We start from the raw sequence: 25,581 nt of genomic DNA, 5'->3' as shown, positions 1-25,581 counted from the left end.
GTAAAACTGTCATTATTCATAGATGACATAATATTGTACATAGAAAACCCTAAAGACTCCACCAAAAAAACTACTAGATCTACTAAATGAATTCAGCAAAATAGCACGATACAAAATTAATATTCAGAAATCAGTGGCATTTTTATACACTAATAATAAGCAATCAGAAAGAGAAATTAAGAAAACAATCACATTTACTATTAGAACAAAAAAAAATAATGTACCTAGGAATAAATTAAGACCTGTACTTGGAAAACTATAGGACATTGAATAAAGAAATAGAGGGTGATACAAATAAGTGGAAGCATACACCATGTTCATGGATTGGAAGAATTAACATCATTAAAATGCCCATACTCCCCAAAGCAATCTATAGATTCAATGCACTTCCTGTTAGAATGCCAATGACATATTTCACAGATCTAGAAAAAATTCCAAAAATCTACATGGAACCAAAAAAGATCCCAAATAGCCTCAGCAATCTTAAGAAAGAAGAATAAAGTTGGAGGTATCACAATACCTCATACCAAGCTATACTACAAATCCTTTGTAATTAAAACAGACTAGTACTGGCATAAAAACAGACATATAATTCCATGGAGCAGAAGAGGGAGCCCAGGAATAAACCCACGCCTTTATGGTCAATTAATATCTGACAAAGGAGGCAAGAGCATGCAATAAAGGCAATCTGTTCAATAAATGGTGGTGGGAAAAGTGGACAGGTCCATTTTTAAAAAAATGAAACTAGACCACTAACTTACACCATACACAAGAATAAACTCAAAATGGACAAAAGACTTAAATGTAAGTAGCAAAAATAAATATCCTAGAAGAAAACATAGGCAATAAAATCTCAGACATCTTTTGTAGCAATATTTTTGTTGATATAATTCCGTGGGCAAGGGAAAAAAAGGAAAAAAATAAGCAAGTGAGATTAAATAAAACTAAAAAGCTTTTGTACAGCAAAAGAAACCATCAACAACATGAGAAGGCAATCCACTGTATGGGAGAACATATTTGCCAATGATACATCTGATAAGGGGTTAATTTCCAAAGCATATAAAGAACTCATGCAATTCAACACTGGGAAGACAAATAATCCTATTAAAAGAATGGGCAAAGGACCTGAATAGGCACTTTTTCAAAGAAGACAAACAGATGGCCAAGAGACATATGAAAAAATACTCAATGTCACTAATCATCAGAGAGATGCAAATTAAAACCAGAATGAGATATCACCTCACACCTGACAGAATGGGTATCATCAATAAATCAAGAAACAGTAAGTGCTGGAGAGAAGGTGGAGAAAAGGAAATCGTTGCGCACTTTTGGTGGGAAAGCATACTGGTGCGGCCACTGTGGAAAATAATACGGAGTTTCCTCAAAGAATTAAAAATGGAACTGCCCTTTGATCCAATGATTCCACTTCTAGGAATATATCCTAAGAAACCCAAAACACCAATCAGAGAGAACATATGCACCCCTATGTTCATAGCAGCACTATTTACAGTAGCTAAGATCTGGAAACAGCCCAAGTGCCCATCAGTAGATGAGTGGATAAAAAACTGTGGGACATTCACACCATGGAATACTACGCAGCTGTAAAGAAGAAGGATCTCGTACCCTCTGAGACAGCATGGAGGCACGAGGAGAGTATTATGTTAAGTAACATAAGCCATTCAGAGAAAGACAAATGTCATATGATCTCACTTATATGTGGAATCAACTGAGCAAAATAAACTGAGGAACAAAATACAGTCAGAAGCACGGATACATGGGAAAGACTGACAGCTGTCAGAGGCAGGGGTTATGAGGAGACTGGAGGAAAGAAGGTGAAGGGGTTAACCAAAATATATATATATATATATATATATATATATATATATATATATATATATATATATGTAACACATAACATGTAAGCATAGAAAACAATGTGGTGATAGCCAGAGGGAGAGGGGGGTGGGGGTTAGGTGGAAGTGGGAGAAGGGGGGTGGGGGAAATGAGGACATAGGTAATAGTGTCAACAATAAAAATAATTAATAAAAAGAGCTATGAGGAAATACCAATGTCAATGATAACAACAAAAAATGATAAAACAGTGATAATAGTAATAGCAAATGGCATGCATTGGTTACATACATAGAATTATGCTAAATAATATAGTTACATTGTCTCATTTAGTCCTAACAAAAATTACTTATTTCCACCCAATCTGTGTAGAAGGAAAATGAAGCTCCGAGCTTAAGTTAACTTCTGTCAGACAGCTAGTGAGTAGCTGAGAGGCAAGCCCAAATTCTTGTAACTCAGGGGTATCCAACAGGGGGCAATGTCGCCCCGGGAACATTTGGCAAAATCTGGAAACACTCTGGGTATTACCACTTGGGAGGGAAGTGCTACAGGCATCAATGAGCAGAGGGCAGAGGTGGTGATAAATCCCCTCCAATGCACAGGATAGCCACCCCCAACAGAGTGGTGAGCAAGTCCAAAGTCCAAGCCCAAGCTGCAAAATGTGCCCACAGGGAAATTCTGAAAGCCTAGCAGAGAAGATCTACCACCACCCTTCCCAGCGCGAGCATTTACTTCTACTACATGAGGGTGCCGTGTTATCCAGGTCCACTACAATCCTCGGGCGGGCAAACTTCCTACTCTCTCACCATATTTTATCTTGAAGCCCAGGTTAACTACTTGAAATTCTTGGCAAGCTGCAGTGTTTAACGAAGGAGTTGTCTGTGTCTGCGATTCCCTTAAGTTCTTTAAATATTCATGGGGAAGGGCTTCACTTTACAGTCATTTAACAAAATGTGGAGCGCCTAGTGCAGAGAAGCCACAGGACAGCCTGGAAACATGTGACCCAGAGGCTGCAGAGCTGGACCTGGCAGTGCCTCAGAAGCGTCTAGTCCTTCAGCATCATTTACAAATGAAATATTTGTGATTCAAAGAGATTCCCTGACCTCATTTACTTGTGTTGTCTGTGTGAGAGAGAGCTGAGGCTAGAATGATAACCTCCAGACCAGTCAAGGGAGAGAACTTCTCAGCCTGGTTCAGAGATCAGAAAAATAAGTCTTCAAAAGTGAGGTGATTTATATATAACAACTACCTAGTAAGCACTGTGTTAAAGACCAGGATATAATGGTGACAAAAAATGACAATGCCCCTACTTTCAAGAAACTTACTGATTACTGCAGGTCACAGAAATTAGTTAAACAATACCACAATAAATGTGCCAAGGCCTACAGCCTACAGTGAAAACACTATTAGAGCTCATGGAAGGCAGGTCTGGGGGCTAACCTGACAACAGGAACAGCAAAGGACTCTCTGAGAAGAGGGAATAAATAACATGCTCAGTCCCCTGGCTGAATGGACACTTTGTTGAGGTGGGGTGATGGATGGGTGGTAAAGGGTGAGTGGAGAGGAGTGCTTGCTCTGTCTTGCGTCTGGAAAGGGTGTCCAGCTGTGTTATTTTGCTTCAGGGGAAATGTGTTAAAGTTTGACTGCAATCATTATAGCTCTTTCTGCTCTGATACATGATGCCAAAGTTCTCAAAATAGCAACAGTGGTCAAGTTGTTTTGATTACTTGCATTATAGATCTGGATGAAATCATAGTCTAACATAGCCACTCAGTTTCACCATCCTCTCGGCTAATAAGTCAGACTCGAATTAAAGAACTTTTTTTTGTGTGGTAAGAAAAAATCTTTTTTCGATTATGAAAAGGTACAACACTTGTTTTAACACAATTATAAGATAAAAGACACATTTTTCTGTTCCATTTCAAACTCACCATTAAAAATGCAGAATTATATTGGTTTACCTGTAGCATGAAAGCTCACTGATTTGCTAGAGAATCCATTGTGAAAAATTAAATTGCATTCAGATGTTTGCAATGAGTGGTTCCAAACGCCACTTTTTAAAGAGTTGGTAAGTAAATACTATAATCTAAAGCACAAATATACATACTGTTTATCCATACGATGTGAATTGTTATTTTTTAATTAAATTTATTAGAGTGCTATTGGTTAGTAAGATTATACAGGTTTGAGTGTACAATTCTATGATACATCATCTGTATACTGCATTGTGTGCCCACCATCCAGAGTCAGTTCTTCCGCCACCATATATCTGACCCCCTTTACCCCCCCCACCTTCTCTCTGGTAACCACCGTGCTGTTTGTGTCTACAAGTTTTTGTTTGTTTGTTTTTCTTGTTTGTTCATTTGCTGCTTTCATTTTTATATCCCACACATGAGTGAAATCATATAGTTCTTAACTTTTTCTGCCTGACTTGTTTCACTTAGCATGATATTCTCAAGATCCATCCATGTTACCACAAATGGCTGTATTTTATCTTTTCTTACGGCTGAGTAGTATTCCATTGTATACATGCACCACATCTTCTTTATCCAGTCATCCACTGAAGGACATGCCAGTTGTTTCCATGTCTTGGTCACTGTGAGAAGTGCTGCAATGAACACAGGCTTGCTGGGTCGTATGGTAAATTTGTTAAATTTTTGAGGAGACTCCATACTGTGTCCCACAGTGGCTGTCCCAGTTCACATTCCCACCAGCAGTGAATGAGGGTCCCTTTTCTCCACAGCCTCTCCAACACTTGTTATTACTTGTCTTCTTGATAATAGAAACTCAAATGGGTGTGAGGCGGTATCTCATTGTAGTTTTGATTTGCATTTTCCTAATAGCTAGTGAAGTTGAGCATCTCTTTTGACACAGAGGCAGAAAAACTGGGAGCATTCAGTGTGCCTATGTTATGTGCCTTTCAGTCAGTTGTGACTCTTGGCAATTTTATGAATGAGGGATGTCCACAGTGCCCTGCTCAGCTCCTCTGGACTCATGCCTACGGCTCCTTTTAAGGAGTCAGTCCATCTCACATTCGGCCTTCCTCTTTTCCTGCAGTCTTCCATTTCCCCCAGCACTATTGTCGTTAGCAGAAAGCCAGACATGTAAAACTGTTTAAAAATTCCCTCCCCGCTCCTGCCTTTATTGCCTGGGGTTCCAGCCCAGGGGATTATCAGCTCTGCCAACACTGCCTTCCAACAGACATCGCTTTCTTCAACCTCTGACTCCTGCCGCGTGCAAGCTGCGGAGCTCAAAACTACATAGTTGCCTGTTTCCAACCTGTGCCTGCTTCGTCTGCCTGGTCTACTGATTCCAGGCCACCACCAGCGGTGTGTTAGGAGGGAGGCGGGTGATGGTGAAAACAGCAGCGACTGTCCTCGGCACCCAGGGCACCCCCACAAGGCAGGCTGTCAGCGAAGCCAACAGGGAAGAGTGCGGCCCGTGAAGTAACAGTACTGACCAGGGCCCATGGGGGTGTTTAGAAGGAAATCCTTCAGCTCTTGCTGAACCGGCCCTGAGTGGACTCTGGCACCTCCTCACTTACCATTGAAGTGACCTTATATCAAATGAGGCTTTAACGAAACAGGTTTACACGGAAAGTCAAGACCAGGCGAAGAACATGAAGGCAACTGCTGTACTTGGTAACGCTGTACGGAAATGTTCCCGGACGGGCAGGACAGCCAGCCGGCCGCGCCTTCAGCGTCCCTGGAGACAGTATCTGACGGGTAACGCCGAGCTCTGCCCAGGGATGGGGCTGCGTACATTGTGGAAGGGACCGTGCGTAATAAATGCTTTTAGCATAGAGCATAACGTGTTTTCATTGAGTGGGTTATACACCTTGAGGGCCTATAACCGAGCTAGTCAGGAAAACAATGGGAGGCTAAATTCAGCCTTCAGTGTCTAAATTCTTTTTTTTCCTTTTTTTGTGTGTATCTTTTGCTTTTAAAAAAAATACTTTATTGTTTTATTTTTTAAGTAGACTTTATTGTTTAGGTCAGTTTTAGATTTACAGAAAGCTTGTAAAGATAACAGAAAAGTTCCCCTATATGCTGTACTCAGTTTCTCCTGTTATTAGGATTGTACATTAATGTGCAATTAACGAACCCACATGGATGCGTAGTTATTCATTCGAATCCGCGGTTTACTCACATGCCCTTGGTTTTTACCTATTGCTGCTTCTGTCTCAGGGGCCCATCCAGGACACCACATACACTTAGTTGTCATGTCTCCTTAGGCTCCTCTCGGCTGTCACCTTTTGTCTGATTTTTGGTGTTTTTATGACCTTGACAGTTTTTAGGAGCACCAGTCAACTATTTTGTTGGAATGGTCCTCTGTTGGAAGTAGTTTGACATTTTTCTCATGACTAGAATGAGGCTGTGGGGTTTGAGGAGAAAGACAGTAGAAGTCAAGTACCACTTTTATCACATATCAAAAGTGCACCCTCTAGATATGATTTATCATCATTGATGACTACCTTTGCCCTCTCTCTGAGGTAGTACTTGTCAGGTGTCTCCACTGTGACATGCCCTTTCCTCTCTTCCTTTCTATAGAGTTCCCTTTGGGAGGAAGTGACTGTGCGTAGCCCGCATTTAATGAGTGGGGCCTTGTGCTCCCCCTTTGGGAGGGCGGAGTATGTACCTAAGTTATTCAGAATTCGACTGCAAGGAGATTGTCTCGTCTTCCTAATTTATTTATTTATTCCATCATTTATTTAAGAGTATGAACTCACGGATAGCTATTTTACACTTTGAGTTATAATCCAATAGTTAAATGCTACTTTATTTATTTACAAATGTCTGATGACATTTTTTCAGCTTTGGCCGTTGATAGACTTTTCAGTTGGCCCCTGTGTTATTGTGATACAACTGGTCAATGTAGGGTTTTTAAATTTGTTTTGTTTTGTTTCTTTGACCATGTCTTTGTGTCGAGGTTCTCTTAGCAGACAGATCAAATACAGCCTTATATGTATTACTTTTGCAGCTAGTCTTATAGATTCCACTCATGATTCCACTCATTTTCAGAATTACCCAGGACAGCAGTCCCCTGAGTCCCACCTCCCACTGATGTTCTTTCATACCTTTGATTTTATTTTAAATATATTTTATTGATTTCAGAGAGAGGAAGGGAGAAGAATAGAGAGAGAAACATCAGTGACGAGTCATTGATCGGCTGCCTCCTGCATGCTGCCCTCTGGGGATCGTGCTCACAACTCAGGCATGTGCCCTGACCAAGAATCAAACCCCGATCTCCTGGATCATCTCCTTGGCCCACCGCTGAGCCAAGGCCGGCCAGGAGTCTTTCATATATTTTAATACTGTTAGTTTCTCTTGTAAGAATTTGCATTCCTTCCTGGGATCTCCAGAACTCCTTAATAATACTTATTTTGTTAATAGATACATTTATTTAATACATAAAGGACTATTAAGTTTACTATTATTCTTTGAATGAATTGTGATCATTTGTGTCTTTCAAGAAATTGGTCCATTTCAACTAATTTATCAGGTTTGAGGGCATAGAGTTATTCATATGTTCCCCTTTGAACTTTTTTATGTCCACAAGAGAAGTAATGATAGCCCCTCTTTCTAATATTGCTAATCTTTCTTTTTCTTTCTGGGTCAGTCTTACTAGGGATTTATCAATATTATTGATGATCTTAAAGAATCAGTGTTGCTTTTGCTTATTTTCTGTTTTCAACTTTATTAATTTTTTCTCAAAAGTTTATTATTTCTCCTCTTCTGTTTGGTTTAGGTTTAAATCACTCTTTTTTTGCTAGTTCCCTAAGGTGGAAATTGAAATGATTGATTTTAGATATTTCTAAAATTTAGATATTTCTTTATTTCAAATACAAGAATTTAATGTTTTAAACTTATCTCTAATCAGTGCTTTCATTACCTCCCACAAATTTTGATAAGTTGTATTTTCATTTTCATTTAGTTAAAAATGTTTTAAAATTTATCTTGAGACTTTTTCTTTGATCTTTCTGTTATTTACATGTATGTTGTTTAACCTCCAAATAGGTTTGAATTTTCCAACTACTTTTTTGTTATTGATTTCTAGTTTAATTTCAGTGTAGTATGAGAATATATTTATACGTTTTCTATTTTTTAAACTTCTTAAGGTGTGTTTTGTGACCAAGGATATATTTTAACTTAATGAACGTTCCCAATGCGTCTGAGAAGAATGTGTCCTCTGCTGTTTCGGAAGGAGTATTTTAAGAACAGCAATTTAATCTAGTTGATTGAACATAATGTTCAAATGAATTATATCATTAATGATTTTCTGCCTGTTGAATCTGTCAGTTACTCACAGATGGGTGTTGAGCTCTCCAAGTACAACAGTGGCTATGTCTATATTTACTTGCGGTTGTATCAGTTATTGCCTGATGTATTTTGATGCTCTGTTAGGCACATAACTATTAAGAACTGTTTTATCTCCTTGAGGAACTGGTTCCTTTGCCATTAGGTAAATGATACTTTTATCTCTCTTCATCTTTAATACATTTTTTCCCTTGTCCTAGAGTCTGCTTAATCTGAAATTAATATACCTACTTCAGCTTTCTAATAGGATGATATCACTTTTTCTGCTCTGTTACTGTCATCCTGTCTTTGTCTTTCTATGTAAAGTGGGTTTTTTTGTGACAACATATGGTTGGATTTTGTTTTTTTCATCTATATGGAAAATATGTTTAATTGATGCGCATAGACCATTCATACTTAAAGCGACTATTGGTGTAGTTCAGTTAATATCTGCCATATTTATCATTGTAATTCATAATTATTTGTACTTGACCTTTGTTTCTCTTGATCTCTTTTATTTCTTCCTTTCCTGGTTTTAGCTATTGGATATGATTGCATTTTGTCTCCTCTCCCAGCACATCAAAGTTACCTCTTTTTAGAATTTTTTAGTCGTCACCGAAGAGTTTGCAAATACACATTCACAACTAATCTAACTCCACTTTTAGTAACCCTTGACCACTTCATTGCAGTGCAGGTATTTTATAACAGAGCATTCCCAGTTCCACTCTCGTGTTCATTATAAAGTCATTAATTTGCATAGGCATTATATCCACAACTTATTATTACTTTGAATGAATGTTTTATTATTCAGTCTGTTAATAATAAGAAAAATTAAATATTTTAATTTACCTTTATTTATTACTTCTCTGACATTTTCTTTATGTAAATCTGAGTTTCTGACCTATATCATTTTGTTTCTCCCAAGGAACTTCTCTTAAATTTTTTTTGCAGGACAAGCCTGCTGGTGATGAATTTCCTTAGTTTTTGTTTGCAAAAGTCTTTATTTCTCCTTTATTTTTAAAGGATAGTTTCATTAGAGATATTTTTTTAGGTTGGTATCTTTTGTTCTTTTAACACTTTACTGCACTCTTCTCTCTTCTTGTTTGTATGACTTATTAGAAGTTCACTGTATTTCTTAATCTTTTTCTTCTACAGACAAGGTTTATATATTTTTTTTACTCCCCCCTAGCATTTTATTTTATTTTTGTGTTTTGTTTTGCTTTGTTTTAGTATAGTTTGAATATGATATTCTGTGGTGTGGATTTTTTGATGTTTATCCTTCACAGTGTTTGATGATCTGTGAGCTTTCTGTACCTGTTAATAATTTCAGAAAGTTATAGTCATTATTACTTCAAACACTTTTCCTGTTCCATTTGTTTTTATTTCTCCTTCAGGTATTCCAATTATGGATATGTTATACCATTTGAAATTGTCCACAGTTCTTAAATATTATATTCTGTTGTTCTTTTTTTCCTTTTATTTTTGCATTTAGTTTTTGCTCTGTATTTCATTTCAGGAAGTTTCTACTGACTTATATTCAAGGTCACTGCTTCTTTCTTTGGTTGTGTTCAGTCAAATGATGGGCCTATCACGTACATTCATCATTTATGTTACAGTGTTTTTGATTTCTAGCATTTACTTTAAATATTTCTTAGAGTTTTCTTTCCTCTACTTAAAGTGCCCATCTGTTCTTGCGTGCTGTCCACTTTGGCCTTTAGAGCCTTAGCATATTGATCATGTTTGTTTAATTTAACTGCCTGATCACCCCAACATATCTGTGGTGTCTGTGGCAGGTTCTGGTAAGTATCTTGTCTCTTCAGACTTCATTTTTCTTGTCTTTTGGTATGCCTTATAATTTTTTTCTTAAAAAGTAGACATGATATATTATTAGGTAATAGACAGTGAGGTACATAAACCATTACTGTGCCATTCTATGTTAATATGGCTTATGGCTGGGTTTAATGTTTGCTGTAACTGTAGATGCCAAGGGCTTTAACACCTTCTGGTATTGTTTTGTTTTGTTTTGTTTCTGCTATCTATTTGTGTGTCTTTAGGTTTCCCTAAGAACTCCTTCTTAAATAGAGCTGTCATCTATTGTTATAGTGGAGCCCTGTTTCTGCGGTGCTAGGGAGTGGTGGAGGGGAATCGCCTATGACTTTATGGTTATATTTCACTCTGTCAGTGAGTCTATATTCCTGGGCTATGACCTTCACAAGAGTTTCCTCACTGTTCACCTTTTAACCAGGGAAATGCTCCTTTCCCATGTAAGATAAGGCGCTGGTAAAATCTCTTTTCACTGTAAAGTAGGCAATGGTAATGAAGAACATTCTGCATGCACTTCATGGTGGTTACTTTCCCCCTTCCCTTGTCAGAGACATGAGATGATTTTTTAAATTGTTTTTTGTGAGAATCTGTTGTGGGTCTGGAGGTAAAACCCATGAAAGTGTAGGAACCCTTCCTAAGACTGCAGCCCTCAGATGATTTTTACTATCACTGTAGCTCACTCACAGAGTCCAACAACTTATTAAAATGACGACTATGTATTCCAACCAACTTATGGACCTGGTAGATTCTGCTACAGGTGAGCTCATCTTGACTGTGATTCTCTGTATGCATTCATCTGTCCAAATTTTAGAGTAGTGTTATTTCCTTAACCTCAAATATCTGATGGATATAAGAATAGTCACTGATTTTCTGTTCGTTCAATCTTTTTCTTATTGTAAGGACAGGAATGACAATTTCCGAGCCTTTATTTGTGAGAGCTGAGAACTGGAAACTATCTTTAAGTTCATTTGAACCAACATGTATAGAATATTAGTTTGAAGGGTTGCCAGAGTATGAGGGTGTTTTTAGTGCTCCCACATGTTTCAACTAATTCCAGGCAGGGATAAAAGCAATTTAAACTTGAATCTCAGGTTAAATGCAGCCACTGACATGAAAATAATTCTTTTAAAGGCTGTGAGGAAAAGGGACAACATTCAAAAAATAAATTATAGAAACAAATTTTTGTTAATGGATCAAAATAGTACAATTGAAAGCAGCTGCATAATATAACAACAATCCCAAGCTTTTGAAAGAAAACATTTTGAGCACAATATCTAATATAAACCTTACGAATAATCAGATCCAGCAAGAGGTTGATTCTGTTAGAAACGTTCATCCAGCATTTTGAACAAGGCCCTCAAGCTCTCAGGATCGAAAGTCTTATTCGGAGCAGAAGCTCTGAACTCATGGGCCTAAAGCTGAATTAGGCTTTTTGACACATTGGTGTGTTTGTTTGTTTGTTAAATAAATGGCTTGCTGACTGTGAATGATTTGGTGATTTCCTTAGAAAATCTGGCTGCTCCCGAAGCTCTTGGCGGTTGTTGCCCCTGAGAGCCCTCTGCAGGAGCAGAGCAGAGGCTCACCACCTCCCTGCCAGGCATTCGAGTTTGTCTTCTAAATCTAGTCATTTGAAGTTAAGAAAAAAACAAACAAACAAGCAAAACCTTAGTGGACTTTTTCTAGAACCTGGACATCGGATGGAAATTCAGGGTATTCGTTACATTTTAGTAACATGTCCATTCAGTTCACTTTTTCCATGGGTGGCTTGCAACAGACAACTTGAATTAGTTGATAAAGAAGCACACGTGAAGGTATTCCTGTCGTTTTTTGGATGTTTGTAATTTGGGGTTATTGGAGACAACTACCTTTTCCAAATTATCTTCATATCTTCTTTCTGAAAAAATTGATTCCATTTTTCGAAAAGCCTGATTAGCTTCTGTAAATCGATTTTGTAGAATTCAGATTTAAGTTAAAGACACGGTCATCACTGCTGCTATGTGGAAGTACTTTAAGGAAAAGCATTTTCCCTACTCTTCATAACCCACACCCACTGATACACTTTTCCTCCAGGATAACAATTAGTTAATAGTTTATTTTACTTTTTTTAAAATCTGCATTCTGTGTGGTTGCATGGGGAACACATACAGACACAAAATATATGTATATGTACATACAAAATCTATATACAGGGTGTCCCAAAAAAGTGTATACACACTTAACAGCTGATAACTCAATTGATGTTTCTTTCTTTTCAGATTGAACCCATTGGAATTAATAATTATTCAAAGTGCGTATACATTTTTCAGGACACTCTGTATATGTATCCACAAAGCTAAATGTATATGTATATACACACATACATACTTATAATATATGTATACCTGTTTTCTGCATTGTCTTTATTTACACAAATGGTTCATATTATGCACACTTTTTTGTACCTTGATGTTATGCTTTTGAATGGCAGTGTAGTAACCCTTTGTGGAAATTTTTATTGTCTCCAATTGTTTCTTTTATGCTTGTTTTTCTGTTTGTTATTAAAAATTGTACTGCTGCCAGGCCGGGCGTGGCTTAGCGGTTGAGCGTCAACCTAGGATCCAGGCGATCGGGGTTTGATTCCCGGTCAGAGCACATGCCCGGGTTGTGGGCTCGATCCCCGGTCGGGGGCGTGCAGGAGGCAGCCGATCAATGACTCTCATCATTGATGTTTCTCTCTCTCCCCCTCTCCCTTCCTCTCTCTGAAATCAATAAAGATATATTAAAATAAATAAATAAATAAGTAAATAAATAAATAAATAAATAAATAAATAATAAATAAATAAAATTGTACTGCTGACATATTCTGGTGATTATATCATTTTGAACTTTGATAATTATATTAATGATGGAGATTTTTAGATGTAGTCTTCTGAATCAAAGAGTATGTATATTTAAAATTTTCAAACACGTTGTCAATATTTACCTCCAACAAATTAGCACCATTTCTACTTTTCCCAAATTTTTGTCTCTATATTCTTAAAATTCATTTTTCTCTATTCTTATTTTCATTTCTTTACATTGAGTGTGTACACCTTCTCATTTGCATATTGCATATCTGTATTTTTCTGTAATTCTTGTTCATTCATTGAATATGAATATCTAAATTTCAAAATCTGTACTTTGGTTAGTATTCTAAAAATGTCATTTCTCAGGAGAGTTTTACTTTTGTTTTCTTAAATATGTTTTTATTGGTTTCAGAGAGAGAAAGGGAGAGGGAGAGAGAGAGAGAAACATCAATGATGAGAGAGTCATTGATCGGCTGCCTCCTGCACCCCCCCGACTGGGGAACGTGCCGGAAACCCGAGTATGTGTCCTGACTGGAAATCAAACCATGACCTCCTGGTTCATAGGCCAGTGCTCAACTGCTGAGCCACATTGGCCAGGATCAGGAGAGTTTTTATCTGATTTCTAGGAGAGAAACCTTCTGTCATTGGTGCTTGTTCAAAGGCCAGTATCCTGAGAGTATTGACTTTGCAACTGCCTGGGTGAGATGCCATGTGATACATTGAGGCAAAATTTTTCTTAATGTGTCATTTCTGTAGGTTCTATTTAGGCTCTTGTGGCTTATGAGGTATTATAGTCAAAGGTGTAACCAAGAGTTAATAACTATAAAGAGTGAAATGCTCACAAATTTCTCTTTTTAGACACAGTAAGTAACCGGTAACAGATTGAAAGAGGGAAACAAGGAGAGTGGTGGACAGATACACTGAATCAATGTCCTCCACAGTTTTGAGAATATTCTGAGTTTCCTTCAGTCAGCACTTATTGAATTCCTATTATGAGTAGTCAGTTACTAATTAATTTTTTTAAATGTACATTGAATAAAGCATACTTGCGTTTTTTGGGCTGTGCCCTGAGTGTGGACTGAATGAAAAGACAAAGGATTCAAAATTGAAGGACTCTTTGAATAAACCTTATCTAATCCCAGAGTTTGGGGCTAAGATGGGGAGGGCACACTCAGTGTGTGAGAAATGGGATGCAAATGATCTCTATCACCCGCCTGACTGGGAGGTCAGTGGAATGTTACTGGTAAATTCCATAACTTTTCAATACCCATCTGTAGTATTGTAGGCTTTCCTGTCATCGCTTACCCTCCGGCTCAACTTTGTGCATGTGATTTCCCACAGTACTCAAAGGCGGAAAGGCATCCTGTGACTGCACTGGAGAAAATGATGGAGTCAAGCTTTGCTGGCCCCCAGTCATTCCCAGAGGTCCCTTCTCCTGACAGAGGAAGCCAGTCTGTCAGGCACCACAGGTACAGGTAGCTAACCATGGTGGGAATGGGTACATTCACACCATGTATGACCCTGGGCAACACATGCTAAGACATGGCAACACTGTTGAGGAGAGATGATTGCTCCTGCTTCCCCTGTGCTCCACGGAGTGGATGCTCAGCCGCTCTCAGCAGGTAAACCAAAGACACAGCAGGCTGCAGGGCCCCTCTGCAAGACCTGAGGGAACTATTAACAACCCCATCAAAGCCGCAGACAGACCAGTGAATGAAACAATCGCAATCTGAAAAAAGATTAAAAACTCGCTATTTTTCTAGTCTGCCTGACTAATTCTTCCCTGGGCAAACTGATGTGACACCCTCCATGTCTTGCAACATGATCTCACACACAGAAAACTTTCAAGGGGGAAGAACCCTGGCAAATCTTCTCCTCGATCTGTAAGATCTATTATCAGTGGGATGGCCCTCTTACAAGCTCACCATAGAAATTAGCTCTTTTGGGCAGGGGAGAGAGAGCAAAAATAAAGTTGTCTTACACATTGTATTGCATTCTGAGGCTGAAAAACTTCATCTGCTAGTCACACACTGTGTTTTATACCCAAGGGACCTCCGTAAGTCTTTGTTCTAAAATGAGTGCCAATGTTTGGGAGAAGTGCTGAAACATATGTTTATGCCATTTAAATGTGTGGTCTTTGTAGATGTTGTCCCAAGATTCAAGCCTCCTTTTCTTAGTAAGAAGTATAGTATTTTAAAATTTTAAAACATTATGAAGACATAAAAATTTGTAAAAAGGAAAATATGAAAAAAATCACAGTTGCTCCCAGTAATGAAAGGTAAATATTGGTTTTTACATATCTGCAGTGTTTTGAAAACCACCATGACAGAAGCATGCATTGTACAAGGAAACCATCTTCTCCCTGGCTTCTCAATGGGTCCAAAAAGGATCTTGATGCTGACACATTTACTATGAGGCTTTCTGTCACTCTACATGTGTAGAGATTGAGACACTAAGGATTTGCTGGTTTTTAAAAGGTGATTCAGATATTTTCAGCTCAGGATTGAAATATGTTTAGCTATTGGATAATTGCTTTAGTTATTAACTACAAGTTTTGATTTATATCCGTTGAGGCATTTGCAGATATTTCCCTGTGAAAAAATCATTTTAGTTCACTGGAGCTAATAGAAGTTCTTTAATTAGGGAAATAAGTCCCAAATTACCAGCCTTTTAGAAGATGGATATTTCCTCCAAAACAGTATTTTTCCCTGCTGATTATAACACATGTTAAAGTGGCATTGCACCCAGTTAAGTAAAATAATTAAGTATAATATTATTCTAGCACTATATTATGCCATAAATGTTTTAAAATTGAGATAAAGAAGAATTATAGCTTTTAATGTTCTTGAGCTGCAATTATCCTTCTCTTACTCCTTGCCTATTGATACCCTGCCTCCTAAACTTGGCCTCTACTGTGATTTCTAGGAAATAAGGACACCTGTTTAAGTGCCCTTCCTCTTCGTTTGGTTCAGTGACATTGCAATATTTGTTGGCATACATCGTGTCCTGATAGATAGGCAAGGGGTGATTTATAAAGTGCCTCTAAAACTTCGTAAATTGCAGTTTTCTATAGCAGAGCTTTGTTTTGTAAAACGTGCAGGAGACTTGAATGTCTTCATGACTGACAGCCTGGTCGCTGATTTACAGCCGACGAACTGCTCACGGCTCCCTGAATGCCCCTGGGCTGCCAGGCGGGAGGAGCTGATTGGTCAGCAGGGGTAGAGCTGGTGCCGAAGACGGGTCACCAGGCCACACTGGGAGGCTTGGCCGTTGTGACAGTGTGGCTGCCTATGAAGAGTTAATTTAATTCTGTGCACCGCAAATATGACATATTTGGATAATCATTTATGAAACAAAGCTATTTATTCAAAGCACCGTTTCTTTTTTTAGTAAAAAAAATTCTTCCTTTTTAAAGAAGTATATTACGTCGTGTGGCACTTATTGCATTCTCTTTTGGCAATATAAAGTAATTTATACCCAGCACGCGTGTAGGTAATTTCTAATAGTGAAATAAGTTCCTGGTTTTCAATGATGAGTGGGAGCCTTTGCGTTGCCATCTGTGGGAGCGGCATGAGGGGAACGCACTGTGCTGAGCACCTGCTGCGCCCAAAGCGTTGCGCCAGATGCTTCGCCCCCCTATCGCTTTAACCCCCAGCCAGCCTGTGGGAAGACCTAAGCGTGCCCCTGGCACCTCTACTTTGCACCTTCTGCCCACGCCCAGTCTCCCCCTTTCTCTGCCTTGCTCTGTGCGCTAGGAGCTCAGCAGGCTCCCTTGTCCTCTGCTTCTGTTGCTTCAACGTGAGGCGCCTGCAAGAGGTGGAAGCGGCTGTGGGTGGGCGAGGTCCCAGTGCTTCTGCCCCCTCCCTGCCGGGCTGCCGCAGCTATGTCCATTTTCCTGGGCCAAAGTGCCTGCCAAGTGGCCCTCTCCTTACAACCCCCTTTTCTGTCCATTCTGGTAACGCACCCCCCCCTTTCCCTTCATTTACAGGGATAGTAACAGCTTCCAGTTGTCACCAGCCCTGACAGACAGTAGTCTCCTATGTTGTCTTTTTTTCCCCCTCAAACATTGAACACACCTTTGCAAATAACAAAATTTCCCCCAAATGAGCCAATTTAGAGTGCCCTCTATTTTCCTCCAGGACTCTGACTGGTACCAGTACCTCCCCCAGTATCACACTGCTAATAATGCAGAGGCCGGAGGTGCACACCCAGGCACAGATCATCTCAGCACCCAAGCCTGGGCACCCTCAGGCTCCGTAACTGCCACTGGATGGCGATGAAGCTGGAAGGGAGGGAAATAAGTGAGCTATCGCAAAGCTTCTTAAACGTGTTGGGTTAATGACCTTACTATTAGGCATTTGGGGATTCAATAGACAAGAAATATTATGAGAAAGAATTAAATTGTAGCATTGGTGCCAGGTAGGATCTGGTGCTGGCACTAACTCAGGAAGTCAGTATTGGCTTGAGGAGTATGAAGCTTGATCAGTCATCTCGACTGTCGAACTCTCACCTTGCATAATATTTGAGACAGTGTTTTGTATTTATTAAGTAGAAATAACAGCAATATTCATGCAGGGAAAGTTACAGAACTCCAAGTAATAAAGTGATATGGGTAAAAATCCTCTGGGAGACTGGTCCCTTTAAAACTTGAGAGGTTTACTGAAATTTTAAAAATGTTTTAAAATGTTTTCTATATAGTTTTTTGTGATTTGATCACATAAACTGGCATCTCAGAGAATGTGTACGCAGGAACAAAGTTCTTCTCACTACTCCCCATGGGAGCCGGTGAAATCCAGCGAGGTAAGCATGGAGATGGAGATGGAAAAGGCAGTGTGTCAAGTTAGCAACTGATTTTTATAAAGAGATGTTTAGCAAAAGCAAACTAAACAAGAAACATAATTTAGTTTCTCAAGATTGATGAAGATTTGAGGTAGTGAACTGTGAATTTAGCACATATGTTTAGGAGAGAATGCCAATTAAAATAAGGTTTGTTTATTCTAACACTAACACAAGTGAAATTTTCCCCATAAATCCCTTCAGGGCTTCCTGGGTTTGGTTCTTGTCAGTGTCTAATAAGAAACCCATTTTTACAGTTATTAGAGAGACAGCTACCATAGCTTGACTAACGAGGGTGGGTGGGAATCAGGAGCTTGGGAATTCCTTAACCCCACCTCTTATTTTGGCTGGAAAGCAGCCATTATTTCAGCCCATCGTGCCCCACCTTGGAAAGCCAGAAACACAAGGGCTTGCCTTTGGCTCGGTCTCTCCAAGGGTAAAACGCGTTTGACAACTTCTGATCCCCTCCTAACAAATACACGACAGCCACGGGTGGCGCCTGGCCTGGGGCTTTGAGACGCTGGGGTGCAGATGCAGTGCTTCAAAGGCCTGGGCAGCCACCCGGAAGGTCATGGCCGTGGTCAATTTGTCTGCCGTTTTCTCCCACGCCAGCCGCAGCCTCTCCTCCTGCTGCAGCCCAGGCCCGAGGGCCGGCGTGCTCCACAGGCCCGCCTTCAGGAGGACGCCCCCCTCGCCCCGGAGCCGGCTGGGCGGAGCTGTGGGACCGGCGTATCAGCAACTTGAGGAACCAAGGATCCCAGACCGGGACACAATACCTTGCCAAGGGTAGGTCTGAAAACAATGACATTTAGGGAGGGCGCCGTTATTACTATAGCTTTCAGTTGAGCTGTTGTGTTCATTGGGAGGCTACTCATTGATTTCTCTTCAATTAGCTATTTATACTCACTTGCATCTTGGTCCACAAAAGCAAAGTAACTTAAAAGAGCAGGTGCAGTGGAATTAGATATTAGGAAAGTGTTAGATGGAAAATAAACAAAACACCACTAGCAAGAAAATAAATATGTGGATATCTAGGCATTATGTTATTAAATAGTTGCTAAAACAACTTAGAATTTATCTCTGATTTTAAAAACTAGATATTTCTTAGGAAGACTAAAGTGTTCTTTGATCCTTAGGTTTGAAAAAAATTACTTAATTCTCTGATCAGTACTGTGGACAATACCCTAAATAGTAATTTGTAACATATATATCATCTGCCTCCACGGAGCATTCTTGAACGTGTCTCAGTTAATGTCGACAGCATGCTCTCAAAGTCCAACTTGCTAAACTCGGATCTGTAGGCCCCTTCACGGTGCAGGGATGGAAAGATGGGCTTTGGACATGACGGCTGCTCTTCCTCCCGGCAGTGAGAAAGGTGTCCCTTCCTCTGAGCGGGATCTCTATAGGGCTCAAGGCGTGGTGAGTGGAATGTAGGATGAATTTCAGTCACCATTCCCCTAACTGACATCCTGTTCGAGCAAACACGGCAGGTCTTACTTACAATGGCTGAAGTTCAAATCTCATCTTTGGCCCTTACAACTCGTGTGATTATGAGATAGTTTTATCATCTAAGCTTGAGTTTTTTCATCTAAAACTTGAACAAAAATAATACAGCTAAAGGTTGTTGAGTAGATTTTGTAAAAAAAAAAAAAAAGTATGTGTGTAAAGAGGTGGTGTCTGTCACGTGATAAGCAAAGAGGTCGTACTGGTATTTACTGTCATAAGAACTGTTATAAAATTATCATTGATTTCAAGAGTAATGTAATCAGGGCTTACTCTAGAAATTTCAGGAATCTGTTCCCTCACACCACCAGGTTCTTATTACATCTAGTTTTTATCTCTGTGGATGAGCCAGGCCAGGTTTCTACTCCGCTCTGGCCTCTGTGATTTCCCACAAGGTATCGGGCTGAAGGCCAAAGCCAGCAGGAGGTCCATCCCAGAGCCTTACCTGTGTCTTTTCTTCAGGGCATAATATACGTGCAGTCGCACCCTACCTGACAAAGCTCAGCACCAGATTTCCTTAGGAGGACTAGTGGAGAAGTAAATAGCCTGTGGCTGGGTTTTGCAATTTTGAAGCAGTTCCAGATGAAGTGTAAAATGTGGTTGGTACGGATCTGGGATGACAGCTGCAGATTCAACATAACAGCCAAGTTGTCCAAAATGTAGAATGTAAGTCAAGAAGTAGCTGGCTTTTCCCTTTGCCTTATATCTGGAAAGGAGCTTGCATTTAGCCTGCAATTATAACTAATCATATTTCATAATTATTTTCCTTCTAAACTCACTGAGACTGCCTGTTACTTAAGAATAGTATATTTTGTGAGTAGAGAGAGAACCCAGCCCATGCTGTCTTTCTTTCTGCGGGGCATGTTTTGGCTGTCATTCCCTGTGTCCCAGGTGTAGGGATGCTCTGAGCTGTGCTGGGCACAGGCTTGAACCACACACGCACACACACAAATCTTCAGGGGCTCTGAGATTCCCATTGCAGGTTCAGGCCCTGCTTTGTCTTTCAGCTCCTGGGAGACTTACACTTATTGTCTGCATGGCGGTGGTTTTGTTTTGGTTCAGTCATCATCGGAATTGGAATATTCTCTCCAGCTGGCTGGCCACGTGTATTTTCCTAGGTGTGATATGCACCCAGTGTTGATAAATGGTGACTCTAAGTATAAGTCACCGTGTATTCGGCTCAATGAATCTCAGGGAGCAGTCTCATTCTGGGTTCTTGAAAACAGCTATTTCCTACTCCTGGGGGACCGTCCATCTCTCTGGACTGGAAATAGGGTTGGTAATAGAATTTCACAGTTAAAGGTCCCCTTCAAATCCGGCCCTCGCCTGGAGGGGGAGTGAACGGATTTGCAGGAGCCATGGGCCATCTGCTGCTTGTTCATCAAGCATGTGGGCTCTGTCTGCTAGTTAGGCTCTGGCTTGTGTGACTTCTCTACATGGCACTGGCTTCTGCCCAGTTTGAACCTGGCAGCGATAGTGAAGCCTGAGGAAGGCGTGAGCTGGTGATTATTCAGGAGCCTTCCCCGATCGGCGGGTCAGTGACAACCCTGGCACCCGCCTTCAGAGCTCTGAGCTGCGTTACGTTGGGCGAATCCAGCTAATGCGTTCATAGTCTAGACAAAGGGAACGGAGTTACACAACTTGGGCTGCCACCTTCGGAGCAGAAGGGACACAGAGCGTGCTGACTATTCCCCTCCCTTAACTAGCCGCTTTACGAACTTCACTCAGTGTCCTCAGGAGGTGTGCAGGTGAATCACTAAGGATGGCAGACGCAAGCGGCCAGCACACGGCGGGCTACACCGTGCCACAGAACTAAGACTGGGACTGGCCTTTCTCACTAAATAAAGCACCAAGCCAGAAAGGGCGTGTGAGGAAAGCTCCATCCCGGGGTGACAATGTGTAACTGGACCCTCTAGCTGTCCAGCTGCAGGGGAAGAGAGGGTGCCTTAGATCGAGTCTGTTCCTTCTGAAGCCATATGCACTGGGAAGTGGGTCGTGGAGTCCCCTGGGGAAACACCAGTTCCTCAGCCTGGCTCCTGAACTACTGGAAACAAATCCAAGGGACTAATTGTTGGAATAGCTCACCTTTTAAAGGTTGTTTTGACTCACACAGTTACTGAGGAAACGCACGTGTGATTTTTTTGATGAGGGATTGGAGGAAGGACAGCCTTAGGCCAGTGTTACTACCTGATTGTTTTCATTGGTGAGAAAATTAAAATGAGACTTCAGTTTGTCTATAAATGGCATTGGGACTTGACGTCATGTCTGATCCAAAACAAAACCACATTTTGGCGATCTCTAATAGTTTGAAGCACACCTTCGCGCTGTAGTAACATTTGGGATTTCAGTTATTGCCAGCCGTGTGTCTTGTGAGGTGACGCACACGCCAGCGACAACCCCCTTCCTCCTCGCAGTCCTCAGTTCAGCAGTTGGGCATGTTAGAAGACTGCCCCAAGTCTGGCTGGAATTGCCTTCCATCACTTCTTTGTCATGACTCTTTGTTGACTTGCTGAAGCTACAATTGGCTAAATCCTCTAAGATGTTTACACCTTTATCTAATATTTTTACAAATAATGTTTAGGCCCTGGTATAAGAATTTGCACCTTTCAGCATCACATTTCAACCTATTACATTCCACCCACTCATATACTCTGATGGTATCTACGTGGAGCACGATTTTATCCTAATTAGATTTTTTGGCTCTGTGACCTTGGAAAATTTGATAGTAGACATGCCATATCTTCATAGGTATTAATGTTGTTAACAGGATGGTGCTAAGGACAGCACACAAAACCCTCTGATTTATTCCATCTCTCCTTGTTGAGATTGATTCATTGATTAAAACCCTTAGGCTTAGATTCTCAGTTCTATAACACTAAAGAAAAGGGCTAAGATCCCCTGGGGAAGGTCCTTGTACATGGTGGCTCTACAGTTTGCACAGGTAACGATTATACAGCCTTTGAAAGGTGCTCTAGTGCACCGTGGATGCCCACTCATTTCTGGCTTTCACAGTAGCAATGAAAATAAGACAACCTGGGTTTAACTTCTTCCTCTGCTGCTTACTAAAGGTAATTTGGGGCAAGTCATTTGAATACCCTTTAGTCCAGTTTCTTCATTCATTATATGGTAATAATAATAAATAAACCACACAGCTTTAAAAAAAAAAAATCAGTGAGGCAATTAAAGGTGAAAGGGCTTATTAAAAGCACTATGCAAATGTTAGCTCTTGTTATGTTTGAAATGGATGCTATAAAGTATTTATCTCTAAGATATGCTTATGTATTCATGAGTCTATTCTATCAGGATTTATTGGTTACCAACTTTGTACCAGGTACACAGTAAGAGAGGGTGGGACTAAAAAGACACCTAAATTTGCTCCCCAACTTTTCTCACTGTCAGATAGAAAGACCTCTAAATTACTCCCATAAAGACTTCTATTTAGTATGCTACACACTTCATCACAATTATTTCCTTGTATAATCATGACTTTTATTTACATTACAATGTAAGACAGGGGAATGATCTTTATTGTATGGAAGGTTGATATGTTTAGATGATGCTTAAATTTTAATGTTTAAACATTTAAATCAAGAACAAATAACAGAAATAGAATAAAAACTACTGTTGAAGTCTCCAAACCACATTTCTATGAATCTACGATATACCATCCCCCACTTTCTGCGACTGAAAAGTTCAGAGATGCTGGGACGTTCTCTAGCTCTGAACAGGCAAGAAAGGGGCTAGCCAGGTTCTGGAATCTTCAGATTATGTAAAATGGCACGTTGGATTTCTTGACCAGCCATTGATGTGCACCAGTGCACTACCTTCCTTGGCTGCAGAAACCTTGTGAGGAAAGTTGCTAGATGGGTAGAGGCCCCACGAAATGCACTTCATGTTTGTCCCTGGGCAGAGAGAAGAATCGTGTGCCTCCCTTTCCCATTTAAGCTCAGCAATTTGTAGTGAGGCAATTCCTACAGAGCAGAATGCCAATCGGAATTGCATCCAGTTCCACTAAAGTCAGCGTGAAGCAGAAAAACTCAGGACTGTAGCGCCTTAACGCCTAATGCTGGGCTTCCTGATCTCTCCAAGTAGGTTGGCCACATGAGTACCAAGCCAGGGCTGAGAGGGTGGTCAAGTTGATGGAGTGGAGTAACGCCGTTACGGGTTTCCTGTTTGTCACTGTGGAGGCCACACTTACCTGCTCAATCCCCATTTACTTTGTATTCTAGGGTAGAGGTCAGGAAGACTATATCCCACCTGCCTATACAGCTGTGGTGTGTTGAAAGATCCCTGGACTTAAAGTAAGAAGATCTGGGTTTGAGTCTCAGTCTGTCACTTATTTTTCTGTGTGACCTTGGGCAAGTCACTTCACCTATCTGAGCTTCAGTTTACTTCTCTGTTTATCTGGGAACATATTATGCGTCTTATGGGGTTGCTGTGAGTAGTCAGTGAGCTGGTGCATGTGGAAAGTGCTTTGTTGGCTGGCGAGTGCTCTAGAGCAGCTCTGGCAGGAGGCAGGCCCTGTAACACTTTGTTTCTGTTTCAGGCATTCATCCGCTGGTTTAAACATCCAACAAAATGCATCAATAAATATGCAACTGCCTTCAAGAGAGACAAACTCCTATTTTCATAGCTTGGATCAAAAGGACCTGATGGGATATTCATCCCCAAGGGCCAGTTCCGTGCCCATCTCCCCTTCAGTGGGTCCAGAGGAAACCTGCAAGCAAATGCCAGGGACCTCCGAAGTCAAAAGCATCAAATGGTGCAAAGACTCCTACTCTGCTGATACTGTCAACGTGAGTATTCCAGTCAGCGATTGTCTTATAGCAGAACAGCAAGAAGTGAAAATATTGCTAGAAACTGTCCAGGAGCAGATCCGAATTCTGACTGACGCCAGGCGGTCAGAAGACTACGAACTAGCCAGTGTAGAAACTGAGGACAGTGCGAGTGAAAACACAGCCTTTCTCCCCCTGAGTCCCATGGCCAAATCTGAACGAGAGGCACACTTTGTCTTAAGAAATGAAATACAAAGAGACTCTGCATTGACCAAGTGACTTGAGATGTAGGAATCGGTGCATTCTATGCTTTGCTCAACAGGAAAGAGAGGAAACTAAATACAAATTATTTATATGCATTAATTTAAGAGCATCTACTTAGAAGAAACCAAATAGTCTATCGCCCTCATATCATAGTGTTTTTTAACAAAATATTTTTTTAAAGGGAAAGAAATGTTTCAGGAGGGATGAAGCTTACAACTAAAGCTTTTGGGTGGAATTCTGAATACCGTTTCAGTTAGTCCCAACACTGTCCTCTTTGGCTCTTAGTAGATGTGGGCGATTCAGCCCCTCAGGCCCACAGCCCCAGTGTTCTGGTAGAAAAAGCGCTTAGCGAGAGAAAGCATCCGAGGGCGGCTGTGCCATGAGCAGGCGGCCCTCGCCATTTGGCTCGACGGCCCCAACCCCTAAATTTCTCTTCACTCGACAGCCTCATGCAGGTTATGTCATGTCAACAAGCGTAGTGTGTTCTATTTAATTCCTGAAGAATGGCACAGAGACTCTGCAGAGAGAAGGGCAGGGTTTAGAGGGGCTCACCGGGGGCAGCCTCAGCTACTCTTAACGTGCCATCTTCCTCTGAAATGTGAAGGCGCAGAATCTCAGAGGGAGGTCTGAAATCAATACAGAAAAAAGACCAAAAAATCTCGGCACCGTGCCGCTGAAGTCCTGCTGGTAGAAATGGTTTCCTCTGAGGTCGCTTAGGCGCCGAGGGAGCCTTTGCCGGCGGGCCTGCCTCCGAGCGCCCTTCGCTGTCCGCACACGCGTTCGTTGTGAGTGTGTGTGTGCATGTGTGTGCGTTTTAAGCTTGCCAACATTTGTTCTGAAACATCAGGGACTCTAATACTCAGAAAAAAAAATTTCCCTCTTAGATCTGTTCACTTTAAATTTTTTCATTAAGCAAAAAGTTCAGTTAGTAAGTTCTTGAATCAGTCACTTGCATGGTGGGCTCCTATACAATGTCGACAGTGTCTAGACCATTTCCGACGTGAACGCTTCTGGAAGGAACAACTGTAGGTTCATGGGTGGTATCCGTATCACAGGGCGAGTGGAAGATGTGTATTTATTTTGAATCACGCGTACTTAAATTATTTGCACAAGCCAATGACCAAATTGACGGTTATCCTTTGCTTTCTCATGAGCCTCATTGCTATTTATTTTGTAGCAAGTCTACAACCTGTGGACCAAGACATTGGCTTCTGTGGTTAATATGGAAAGAATAAATTGTCGAAGTCGCAAAACCCAGAGTATTTAGTCCACAAGAAGGCCCCAAAAGAACAGTAAATCGTGTTGTATGTTCATTTGGAATAAAGCAATATTTTTACCACTGCTGAGGTGAACGGGGAATCCTCCTGGAGATTTGTCTGTTTTATTTACCCTTACTTTGATGGGGGC

At 40.7% G+C, this 25,581-nt stretch overlaps 1 protein-coding gene across 4 annotated transcripts in view; it reads left to right on the top strand.

The window, feature by feature from the left end:
• The window catches only part of NRG3 (neuregulin 3), a 953,370-nt gene extending 928,607 nt beyond the window's left edge, over nt 1-24,763 (top strand). For 2 of the 4 annotated variants that reach the window (XM_087824121.1, XM_087824120.1), the window contains exons 7-9: nt 14,138-14,265; nt 18,245-18,418; nt 23,682-24,763. In XM_087824121.1, coding sequence (XP_087680247.1) covers nt 14,138-14,265; nt 18,245-18,418; nt 23,682-24,189 — 810 coding nt within the window. In that variant the 3' untranslated portion in view covers nt 24,190-24,763. Of the gene's footprint in view, nt 1-14,137; nt 14,272-18,244; nt 18,419-23,364; nt 23,437-23,681 lie in introns of all 4 variants that reach the window. The other 2 variants (XM_087824119.1, XM_087824118.1) reach the window with 2 other exon arrangements.
• The last annotated feature ends 818 nt before the right edge of the window (nt 24,764-25,581 follow it).

Source organism: Miniopterus natalensis, chromosome 14 (genome assembly GCF_054644295.1).
Source record: "Miniopterus natalensis isolate mMinNat1 chromosome 14, mMinNat1.hap1, whole genome shotgun sequence".
NCBI lineage: Eukaryota > Metazoa > Chordata > Mammalia > Chiroptera > Miniopteridae > Miniopterus > Miniopterus natalensis.
The sequence above is the reverse complement of the archived record's forward strand: the minus strand, read 5'-3'. Positions and strand labels throughout refer to the sequence as shown.